The 12,533-nt window shown below is 37.2% G+C and overlaps 1 protein-coding gene across 1 annotated transcript; it reads right to left on the bottom strand.

The window, feature by feature from the left end:
• Window positions 1-5,084: 5,084 nt before the first annotated feature.
• LOC142108220 (visual pigment-like receptor peropsin) lies at window positions 5,085-12,184 on the bottom strand. The gene is made up of 5 exons (XM_075191848.1): window positions 11,986-12,184; window positions 11,513-11,612; window positions 10,215-10,319; window positions 9,782-10,005; window positions 5,085-6,729 (listed from the first exon to the last, which is right to left on the bottom strand). The coding sequence occupies exons 1-5, from the start codon at window positions 12,148-12,150 to the stop codon at window positions 6,271-6,273; spliced, it is 1,053 nt and encodes a 350-aa protein (XP_075047949.1). The 5' UTR covers window positions 12,151-12,184; the 3' UTR covers window positions 5,085-6,270.
• Between the last annotated feature and the right edge of the window lie 349 nt (window positions 12,185-12,533).

Below are 12,533 nucleotides of genomic sequence, written 5' to 3'. Positions count from 1 at the left end.
GAGACTTGGATGTCATAGCCTCTTTTCGGATTCCTTTGGCGGCCGGAAGTACCCGAACAGTGCTCGGATCCCGTCGCATCCGCACTGTTAGGGTGGGCTCGGATTAGCGGAATCGTTATGTCATGAGGCCCAGGCCCCTTTCTTACAGTGTTTCTGGAGTAGACGAACGTGTACTCTGGTTATCTTACCAGACCAGATGAATCTAGCAATATGATACCATGCAATGTTTTCACCCAAACCAGTAATATTTAGAACAGATATAAAATGATTGAGGGGACATTCATCATTATTGCAGCTATTTTACCAATCCAAGAGATAAACAGTTAGTCCAAGTCAGTTTTTTTTTTTAAATATACATCTATCAAGGCTGGGAAGTTTGCTTCATATAGATGGTCATAATATCTGGCCAGGAATTTTGAAGGGTTGCAACCAGAAATTATAATTTTGCTTAAGGACATGCTGTGTGTGAGAGGTTAAATTTGTTAGATTTATCCATGTTTAATTTGAAATTTGATAGCTACTCATATATTTGGAGCCCTTTACAAAGCAAAAGTAATGATAAAAGAAGACTAGTTAATGTCAGCAGTATGTTGTCCCTATATAGAGAGAGTTTGTACTCTTGGGGCCAGCTCTAACTCCTGTTATGTTTTGGTTGTTTTGAATCTTTGCTGCTAGAGGCGACAAGCGACAGCCTTGTTTGGTACCATTGGAGATTGAGAAAGGAGCAGAAGGACTACCATTACCAAAGGCCTTTTCAGCATCTAAGGACACCACCAAAGCAGGAATCATTTTGTTTGCTTCTGAATAGAGCAGATCCACTGCTCTCCTGGTATTACCTGCCTCTTGATAGCCTTAAGTAAATTCAGCTTGATCTGGGTAGACCAAAGATGGTAAGATCATAGCTAATCTGTTCACCAGGATCTTACTAGATAGTTGAAGGTCCACGTTGAGGAGAGATATTGGACTGAAGTTAGTACATAAAGTTGGGTCTGTTCCTCCTTTGGGTAGAACAATGATATCTGTCCGGGTGGGGCCCTTCCCAAAGAACCAAAAGTAGTAATTTTTTTTAATAATAAGATGGTGTTAATACATCTGAGCTTGGGGCTGCCACATATTTTTGTGATTTCATTGTTTAAGAAATCTCCTCCGATGAGAGCTCGTTATTGAGAACAGCTATTCGAGCCTCTGATAATTGAGAAAAACGCATGTGCTTAAAATCAGTGTTTTTATCAATAATTAGTTAAAATCACAGACAACTTGAACAGTATATTAAAAAATATATCCAATAACAAAAATAATTTAAAAAACAACATAACCGGTAATGATAAATGTAAAGGCAAAGTGCGGCTGATCTGGAGTAATGAATCGTGGTTTGCAAACAAATTGGAACTCACTAATTAGTATGACCAAAAAAGTGTATACTGTTTGAGTTGTTGTGACTTTATCTAATTATTAATAAAAACATTGATATTATTGTACATAGAGTTTTTCAATCCCTAAAACGGCATATTATATACTTCCCCATATTACTATATTCCATTTTAGTTAGTTATATGTATATAGCCATGTTGGGGATCCTTATAACTGAGCTAGAGTAATTGTGATCACTTCAGCCTCACAGAGCTGGGGACATGAGTTCGATTCCCGACCATGGCCTTATCTGTGAGGAGTTTGTATGTTCTCCCTGTGTTTGCGTGGGTTTCCTCCGGGTGCTCCGGTTTCCTCCCACACTCCAAAAACATACTGGTAGGTTAATTGACTGCTATCAAAATTGACCCTAGTCTCTCTCTGTCTGTCTGTGTATGTTAGGGAATTTAGACTGTAGACTGTCTGTGTGTGTGTAACCTTATTAAACAAAGAGAAAAGAAAATGACCTTAAGGGGCACTCATGAATGGAAATAGACAACATATATATTTGCATTATATTGATATGTTGATGATATTAAAATCATTCTTTATTGTGTACCAATTTTGAACGTACTTCTAGTAGCGAAATATTTAAAATTTGTGATTGAAAACATACATTGACATATATATAAATCAGTTAAAATAGACAATGCTTTATTGTCTAGCCGCGAGGCTACTCTGATATTCTTATATAATGATTGAGTTAATACTTTCATAAAACCGCTTAACGGTGTAACAATCAACTCCAATTGCAAACTGACACTAAATATGTATCTCCTAAGTATAATCTAGAGATTTACACCTCTATAGTGGGCTATTGATAGGTTAAATCTAATGGGGATTAATATCCCTCTAACAAGCCCTAAAGCCCCTTATACTAAGGTATTTCTACAAATAGGAAATGTGCCTCTATTGGGAACATATGTGTGCCAGGAGTAATGCTCTTATTGACTCCTATGACCTGTAATCTAGCCTGTCTCTGATACCACTCCTAAATAGGTCTATGGAAGTAATTGCGTGGGTCTCAAATCCTCTACAGTACTGCAGACTAACTATCTGCTGCAGCACTAAGAACTATTATGATAGTGGGCACCGCGAGCTGCTAGCTAAAGCTAAAATGAACTAGCTACCTAAAGTAATAGAGGTGTAAATAATATTGTTTCAATTGGAGCTGCAGAGTAGCGAGCGCGGCATCCGCCGACGCGCGTTTCGCTAATAGCTTTAACAAGGCAAGACGAAGTTTCAGCTCGAAAGAATATTTCAAGGGGAGAGCCCTCCCCCCTAATGACGTTTTCCCTAGCAACGTTTATAGCAACCATCAGGTTGCAAGGTTAAACTCCGGATATTTGAGTTAAAAGATACTCCCCCTTATGACAACTTCCTTGGCAACGTTATAGCAACCACTCGGTTGCTGCTTGCCTTTCATTAAGGTGATAAATCGCCAGACAGGGAATACCTTTTGCTGCACAAATACAGTAAAATTAACGGGCATAGTATATGGCACTTGGTCTAGAGAATAATTTTATTAATATAACACATCAATCGCGTATTTAATATAATAATATTAAAAATACATATAACGCTGGGCTGGTAAATAACAACTTTTGTGTTCAAGGTTGAAGGTAAGTAATGATATATAGTTATTGGAATTAGTCACTATTGTACCTAATTATTAAAACCACTATTCATATAATCCCTGATAATAAAATAGGTAAGTATTTGTCAACTAATTATAATGATACTAAGTTCATGGTGGACTTGAGATATAAGGAGTCCTTGGTTCAAATTCAAAATCAAAAAAATATTAGAGTCACCAATTTTGTTCCAAAACCACTTAGTGTAAACCCCAGCAGTGTGGGATATAACAATCAAATCAATTGAATTAAACTTGGGACAGATTGACTGCAACCTATTCCTATATTTCCTACTCAAAATTGGTTATTAAGCTTTGAGCAGATTAACTATAATCCATTCCTATATTTTCTACTCTAGATAAGTAATTAAACTGTGACTGATGATTTCTTATCAAACTTTGAGATGTGAAAATGTAACATTATCACAAATTGTGCACCTAAGAGAAAACTCTAGGAAGAAAACATATATATGATTGAATACAGTATAGACCTTTCCATATAGGAGTGAGTAACATGTGAAGTGAAATATGCATAGCGACATTATAATAAAATCAGAGCATGTCCACTCTTGATAAATTTTGTGCTAAATTAATTTTACCATATAGTAAATAAGTGAAAAGTTTAAGACGGTCAAATAACCTGACCGATTAATAAGGCAACAGTGAGCCTTTATAACGAACAAAGTGAAACAATAATGGAATGGAATATAAGAGTTATTTACGTAGTTAGAATATGAGGAAAAGGTGTCACATATTAATAACATTAGTCAATATGTTATTTTTAATATTATTATATTAAATACGCGATTGATGTGTTATATTAATAAAATTATTCTCTAGACCAAGTGCCATATACTATGCCCGTTAATTTTACTGTATTTGTGCAGCAAAAGGTATTCCCTGTCTGGCGATTTATCACCTTAATGAGATGGCAAGCAGCAACCGAGTGGTTGCTATAACGTTGCCAAGGAAGTTGTCATAAGGGGGAGTATCTTTTAACTCAAATATCAGGAGTTTAACCTTGCAACCTGATGGTTGCTATAAACGTTGCTAGGGAAAACGTCATTAGGGGGGAGGGCTCTCCCCTTTAAATATCCTTTCGAGCTGAAACTTCGTCTTGCCTTGTTAAAGCTATTAGCGAAACGCGCGTCGGCGGATGCCGCGCTCGCTACTCTGCAGCTCCAATTGAAACAATATTATTTACACCTCTATTACTTTAGGTAGCTAGTTAATTTTAGCTTTAGCTAGCAGCTAGCGGTGCCCACTATCATAATAGTTCTTAGTGCTGCAGCAGATAGTTAGACTGCAGTACTGTAGAGGATTTGAGACCCACGCAATTACTTCCATAGACCTATTTAGGAGTGGTATCAGAGACAGGCTAGATTACAGGTCATAGGAGTCAATAAGAGCATTACTCCTGGCACACATATGTTCCCAATAGAGGCACATTTCCTATTTGTAGAAATACCTTAGTATAAGGGGCTTTAGGGCTTGTTAGAGGGATATTAATCCCCACTAGATTTAACCTATCAATAGCCCACTATAGAGGTGTAAATCTCTAGATTATACTTAGGAGATACATATTTAGTGTCAGTTTGCAATTGGAGTTGATTGTTACACCGTTAAGCGGTTTTATGAAAGTATTAACTCAATCATTATATAAGAATATCAGAGTAGCCTCGCGGCTAGACAATAAAGCATTGTCTATTTTAACTGATTTATATATATATCAATGTATGTTTTCAATCACAAATTTTAAATATTTCGCTACTAGAAGTACGTTCAAAATTGGTACACAATAAAGAATGATTTTAATATCATCAACATATCAATATAATGCAAATATATATGTTGTCTATTTCCATTCATGAGTGCCCCTTAAGGTCATTTTCTTTTCTCTTTGTTTAATAAGGTTACCCATTTATGTGACCGGGTGCACCCCTCCTCATCAAATATCTACACCAAGTTGGTGTCAGGGGGAACTATATAAGTGGTGGAGGTTATGAATGGTACACTTGGTGCAGTTAAACATTTTCTTTGTCTGTGTGTGTGTGTATGTATGTTTTTGTTAGGGAATTTAGACTGTAAGCTCCAATGGGGCAGGGACTGATGTGAGTGAGTTCTCTGTACAGCGCTGCGGAATTAGTGGCGCTATATAAATAACTGATGATAATGATGATAATGTGATCGCATTTGTTTACTGCTCGAGGACGATGTGTGGGACAGAGACATTGGATTTTTAATGTTACAGTTTCATCCTTATTAATTGGATATTCATCCACTTAGTTTATTATACTATCACTCTTTGAGGGCAATCACTACATAAAGAAGGGACTGAACACAGATATTCCACATTCATTATTGAATGCAAATTTTACACCGTAACCGTGAATGTACAAACCTCATACAGTCAATCACTTTGCTGATGATATTCCTGCATCTGAGTTTTAGGAGAGGAACATTTACAGCAAGGAGGCTGCAGATCACTGGACTTTATGTATACTATAACAAAAGTATTATTTCCAATTATCAATGTGTCATTTTTCTGGATTTACACATCTTTGTACAAAATGTTGAGTACAGAAACGACTACCAGTTCTATTTTTATTAAGGAATGCCTTGATAATACATTGAATACAATCCTGAAGGGAGTGGTAGGTGATTATCTCCCATATTGGACTCCTGCAGTTGTGCTAGCTAGGGCATGATTTCAGGAAAAACATATCTTGAATGGAGATCACCGTTATGATTTGAACATATACCATATTGCACTGGAGGTTGTGTCCTGTATGAACTACTCATAGGAGCTTGCTGAACTCAACCAACCTAAATAAACAGGAAAAATAGTGTGTTTGTTTATCATTATCGTCACAAAATAAGAATTTGTGCAGTAAGGGTAGTAGTAGTTTTGGAAAATTTGATCTTGGTGTAATGTAAAACATAATTGTTATTTAGGCGATAAGTGTTCTATTAAACAGATGAGCAAGGACATGTTTTTCTAACTGTGCAAATAATTTCCTATAAGACAATTGTTTTCTGATGTCATTTCTTGGCGCCAGGTTTGGTTTAGGGCTATGTTATGATGTAGTTGTGCTTACCTATTAAAGTGGTTTCTTTGCAAGCCATTGTCATTGACTATACAGCCAGAGATCAATTCCAAGCAAGCAATTGTCCATTATAACTGGGTACATTCATTAATAGCCATAATTAATGTCTGTGTGATTTATATGTTATACTTGTATTTTGTGTCCTATCTCAAAATCAAGACTGACATCATCACTGGCAAATCCGTTCCCCATTCTTTCAATTTCATGCACTTCACTTGGTGCCACCATGTCTTGTGACAGAGAACTATTAGTCAGTGAAGTCTTTTCCTTTGTCTTTCCACTATTTAGACTGAGGTTCTCTGACTGTTTCGTCTTTGTTTCATAGGCCTTTACCGCTTTTTCACAATTCAGTGACGAGTCTTTCTCTTGTTGTATACAGCAAAGCAAGGCCTGGAGCTCATGGCGAAACTTTGGGCTAAGACCCAAGTATATGATGGGATTGTAGAAGCTGGCTGACTTGGCCAGCAGTGTGGCCACCACACTGGTGAGAGCTGGTACATGGTAACCACAGGCTGACCACATAGATATTACAGCATATGGAGACCACGCTAGTAGGAATGCTGTACAGATAACAAAGGACACCTGAGGGATAAAGGCAACAAACATCATACATTAGTGGTCGGCAAATAATCTCTAGAAACAGACTTTGTTTAACTAGATTGCACTTTCTGATTTAGTTGACTATGCAAATGAATCACATTTATATTTAAACTAAAGTGGCCTAAGCTTGACACATAACAAAGAGTTGTAATTACATTCTTACTTGACAATCCAAACCATTACTTTTGTAATTTATTTTTTTATGTCTACCCAAAATTAGTTTGTCTTTGTTTCATGCTAAACTATTAAACCTGTTTCTGAATCTGTCGCTTCTACATGTCGTGTTCAATGAACAGCAAATGAGAGAGAGAAAATAATATTGGCTATGAAAGTAAATATTTCTATAAATAACTAGTATGGTGTATACATAAAATTATCACAATATTTTTCTATATTAAATGGACCCCCCCAAGTCTTTTAGTTGTGTGATTGTCATAAACGTTGATATAATTTAAGTATACATAAATGTAAAAAAGATCTAATTATGAATTTTACATTTTTTTCCTAAAGAAGTGTTTATGTACTTTACATCCTGTTTTCTGCTGTTTCATCTGATCTTTATTCCTACTGTTAGGCTGAAATGGCAATGAGTAGTTCCAAATACCCTAATTCCTTCTCATACTTTTATAATGGCTATGGCTGAGATGTCATTTACAGTATTAAACCTTGCCAATAAAAGTGTGTAATAGATTACACCACACAGTAGATGCACTATCAGAGACAATGACACACAGACTTATACCACTTTCATACTGCCGCCCGGCAATATCCCGGGTTGTTAACCCGGGATATTGCCGGGGCACAGGGCAGTATAGATAAGAAGATTCCCGGTTCGGGCGGGTTCATACTGCACCTGCCCGACCCGGGTTTTAGAAAAAAAAAAGTGTAAAAAAAGATTTAAAAAAAAAAAAATACATAACAAATGTTTACTTAACTTATTTTCAGCCAGCGGTGTCTCCGGTGCGTTGCCGGCTGTCAGAGGGACCTCTGGGTACTAAAATGACGTAATTTCTAGTCCATTTGAAATGACGTCATTTTAGTACCCAGAGGTCCCTCTGACAGCCGGCAACGCACCGGAGACACCGCTGGCTGAAAATAATTTAAGTAAACATTTGTTATGTATTTTTTATTAATTAAAATCTTTTTTTTTTTACTTCCCCATTTTTTTTTTTTACAGTATGAATGGTGAGACCCGGGAATTACACGGGTTGCACCATTCATACTGCAGGCGAGCGGGGTCCAACCCGGGAATTACCCCTCGCAAAATCCCGGGTCTAAGTCCCGGGATTTTAGACCCGGGATTTTGTGGTTGGACTATTCATACTGCACCAAGACCCGGGTTTTTCAGCGTGCCTCTGCAAAAACCCGGGTTTTTGGTGCAGTATGAATGGGGTATTACTAACAAATTCAACCACTCCATCCTTAGATCTCTGTGAATAACAGATTAGACACTAACTGCTCTCCTGTAACCACAAGTTAGCAAGTCACTGACTGCAGTAGCTATATGAGATGAACAGGCATTCACTTTTCACCTGAAAACACTGCAATGGCTGCTGCCTTTACTTCAGCAGAACTTTGCTACAAAAAGACTGTGATACAATTTTACTGTCTAAATATGTGATCAGCTTCATACAAGCAGGCATATACTGGCCCTGACCCACTGTTGATTAAAATGCTCAGAAGAACTCAAGTTAGCTGTCCTGAAGATACTCCAACTAGATCAGTGTCAGTCTTTTCTATTTAAACAATGGAGCAGAGAGAAAACAACAGGAAGAAATATCTATAATGGATTTCCAGTGGGAGATAACAGCAATAAACAAAAAAAAGGTAAATACAACAAACTATAATACAAATCTAAATATCTACCATATTACTGGTAAACTGCATTTTAAACGAGCTGTACCACCCAAGGCAGCAGGGTGGTAAAAACGCTTTAACAGAAAATTCCAGAATCAGATTTCACAATTGTTGTTTATTTTTCTTTACCAAGCTACAAACCCAGCCGGCATCCTTAATGAACTGTCCCAAATAGCAGAAAGTAAACGTGATTTAGAAGTAGAAGAGGGCTACAGAAAAACAAAGGGGAGCAGAAAGAAGGCTACAGAATAGAGGGGGAGCAGAAAGAGGGCTACAGAATAGAGGGGGAGCAGAAAGAAGGCTACAGAATAGAGGGGGAGCAGAAAGAAGGCTACAGAATAGAGGGGGAGCAGAAAAAAGGCTACAGAATAGAGGGGGAGCAAAAAGAAGGCTACAGAATAGAAGGGGAGCAGAAAGAGGGCTACAGAATAGAGGGGGAGCAGAAAGAAGGCTACAGAATAGAGGGGGAGCAGAAAGAAGGCTACAGAATAAGGGGGGAGCAGAAAGAAGGCTACAGAATAAAGGGGGAGCAGAAAGAGGGCTACAGAATAAAGAAAGGGAGCAGAAAGAGGGCTACAGAAAAAGGAGGGAGGTGGAAAGAGAGGGCCACAAAAAATCCAGGTTGCAGAATAGGGGTGAGAATAGCTAGCGGCCATATGTGAGAAAAGTTGGTAGGCAGCCGCAGCAGGGGACATGTCAGTGTGTAACAGGTGAGTGATGTCCAGTTGTTATGTTAGTTTTATTAAATTAACATATGGGGCCTCCCCTCTAGATATCCTGCGTTTACTCCATCAGTCATCTGGACTGCAGCCTTGCCAGCCAACCTGGAGGAGGTAGGAGTTATTATTTTTATTTTACAATTGTCAAGTGTGTGAGGGGCAAGGAAGGGAGTAAATTTATGTGTGTGTATATATATATATATATATATATATATATATATATATATATATAGTTTTTTATTTTTTTTCATAAAAGATTAATAAGACGTGAGTTCCGGCACCTTTTTTTTTTACAAAAAAAGCACTGCTCATACAAATTCTGAAGCGGTCTCAACAAATTTTGCTTCTGTCTACTTCTAAATGTTAAAAGGACTTTTCATATGTTTACCCTTAAAGACACTTTCTCAAATAAAAAACAAATTCCTATTTAGCTTCTATACCATATCCCTATACATTACCCGGGTGATGTCTCTTTCCATGGTGAGCTGGCGTTGACTGATGTCACCTCCCTGGGAGCTTCTGTGACTTTTGTGTACAGCCCGGATGATTGATACATAGCAGAAGAACATGATGGTCACTGGGATGAAGAAGCCCGAAAGGAAGACACCAATAACATAACATTTGTACGGTGTGGAACTTGTAGCCAGAGACCAGTCTATTTCACATGTACCGTATTTGCGTTCTGAAAGAAGATTCACATAACAGATTAGACTACCTGGGATGTACAATAGACAGATGCCTGTCTCTTCAAATGTTCATGAGTGTTCATCCTATATCTATTTGTGCTTTGAGAACTTCGATATACCAGCTAGGTATTGTTAGTCTGTGATGAATTGAAAGGAAGCCCCAATACATTAATGTTTATATATTAGTCAATCCCAGGACATTTACCTGTGAAGCTACCCCAGCCCAGGAGTGGAGAACCAGCCCAGAATATAGCAGAAATCCAGATGACAATGATAGCCACTGAGACATAGTGTTTATCCACTTTGTAAGCTGAGAAAAAGACATAGTACACACATCAAGAGTAGTATGAGGGTTATGATCTGCTGAGCCTCTAATATATTTCAATACTAATATCTCAAAGCATACAATTGGATTTTTTTCAGAATAATTACATATACCCACCAATTTTGTTGAATTCACAATTGCTCTCTTAAAGCAACAAGAATGTTTTTTACTTTAAATAGCATGTTATTATTCTTAGCTGTCTTTCTGCAAATCATTGTTCCATTTCATATCTCTCTGGAGGGCGCAAAATATGGTTGCCAGACACACACACACACACACACACACACACACACAGGCTCACAACTTTAAGCATACTATATGTGAAAGCGGAGGGGAGGATTTTACAGTACACAGAGCAAACAGAGCACAGAGGGGTGTTCCAAATCCTCTCTGCTCATTACATCATGCGCCCTGTGTCTGTGGTTGCCATGGAAGTCACATGACACTGTACAGGCTTATAAATCATTATTAGCAGCATGAAGAAACAAACAAAGGAAAAGTGGTAGATACCATGATTCTTCTTAGAGCATGCCACAGTGATTTATTTTAAAAAACACACCTATGAAATGAAAATTGTTTTTATAAAATATTTAATTCCAATAAGACTATTATGTTAAAATGTGGAACTTTCACTTCTAAAGGTAGTAGCATTTTTATTTACAGAATTGTTATTTTTTTATCCTATCATGGTAGACCATGGAAGCCAAACAATTGTTTTTCTAATGTATTCACCTTACAGGACTCCCGATGACAGCTGCACTTTTTTTGATTTATAGATCTCCCAATATTTCAGATATAAAGAAACAGACACGTTAGAATTATTATAAAGAGATGCACATTTTCTTGCGCTCATAAATGGACAACACAGAGACTTTCAGAAATGATCAAAGAGCACAGCAATAAACACCAAAAATAACTAAAACCTTTAGTACTACACTGCTGGAAGCTATTATAAATGAATTGCCTAAAGACAAGTTGAACATCTAGAACTGGGACAGTTTGGAAATAAAGAGCTACAAAGGGATTTGGGTCCAAATGAGGGACAGTTGGAAGGCATATAAGAGCTAAATAATATGGTTATATATGGGACTACATAAATTAACAATAGTAATAATAATAATAATAATAATAATGGAGAAAGCTGCATGCTAATAACAGTGAAAGTGTTAATAACACACCTTGATGTGGCTGGCATCCCTTGACATAACGAAGGAGACTGATTACCGTAAGCGTGTTAATACTAATCAGGCCAAAGAGAAGGATCAGAAAGCCATCAACCTAATAAAGTGAGAATTATAATCAGGGCAGATTTTACAGGATTAAAAGAAAACAGTTTACATTGTTTAACTTCATTAAAGAGTGCACTTAGTTAGCACAAGATAAAGGGACCTGCACACCTGATACAAACTGACTCACAGACAACACAATGGAGTAAATGTCCACCAACTTTTATTCATTTATGTGCCATTGTTGCTATGTTTATTGAAAATATATTGTTTTTCATATTATTTATTGGTCTGCATTTAAAATGTATATTACAAGGAGGTATATATTAGGAAGCCTAAAGAAAGAATTTGTCTGTGCATAGTATGAGTAAAATACTATTGGATTTCATGGCTGTTCTATGACATGTAAATACTAGGACTCTTACATTGCATGTCCAGAGAGAAGTGACCAAGAAGTAGTCATTTCCTAACCCATGGAACAGCTCCACAATTCCTCGAGAATAGCCAAAAATAGAGATTCCAGCATCCGACACAGCAAGGTTAAACATCAGGAGATCCTGGAAATCCAAGGTCCGCCTGCGCCTACACATGAGGCATATTACTGCCCCATTTCCCAACCATGAAAGCCAACCTGCAGACATCAAAAACAATACCTGATACACCATAATTATACCAAATGTTCTGTTTTATTCTTGTTTTCTCCCAGTCTATAAAATCATGGAACTTATTTACAGTGTTTATAGGCCGCACATTGATAATACCCCAACTGCCTCCAAAGTAACATGTAAGTAACCCACTGTATATTGCCAGGGAACTAACTGAACTAGGTGATAGTTATGTATGTGACTTTCTAGAGAAAACTTTGTTGCAACTAATCATAAAACTAAATTACTCTCCAAAACCACTGATGTCATTACAGCAACGTTTTGCGATTACTATTATGTTCTTCTGAAAACATGATCAGCTATGAAAT

Source organism: Mixophyes fleayi, chromosome 12 (assembly GCF_038048845.1).
Source record: "Mixophyes fleayi isolate aMixFle1 chromosome 12, aMixFle1.hap1, whole genome shotgun sequence".
NCBI classification, from domain to species: Eukaryota; Metazoa; Chordata; class Amphibia; order Anura; family Limnodynastidae; genus Mixophyes; species Mixophyes fleayi.
This window is presented reverse-complemented; position numbering and strand designations above follow the sequence as displayed.

What these genes read in the sequence shown, in the direction of transcription:
- LOC142108220 (XM_075191848.1), bottom strand. Translation starts at nt 12,150, where the DNA reads ATGTGTAGGCGCAGGCGGACCTTGGATTTCCAGGATCTCCTGATGTTT. An exon ending in CTTCTCTCTGGACATGCAAT is followed by an intron (nt 11,613 to 11,985) that starts GTAAGAGTCCTA and finishes TCACTTTATTAG; the next exon opens with GTTGATGGCTTTCTGATCCT. An exon ending in GGGCTGGGGTAGCTTCACAG is followed by an intron (nt 10,006 to 10,214) that starts GTAAATGTCCTG and finishes ATCTTCTTTCAG; the next exon opens with AACGCAAATACGGTACATGT.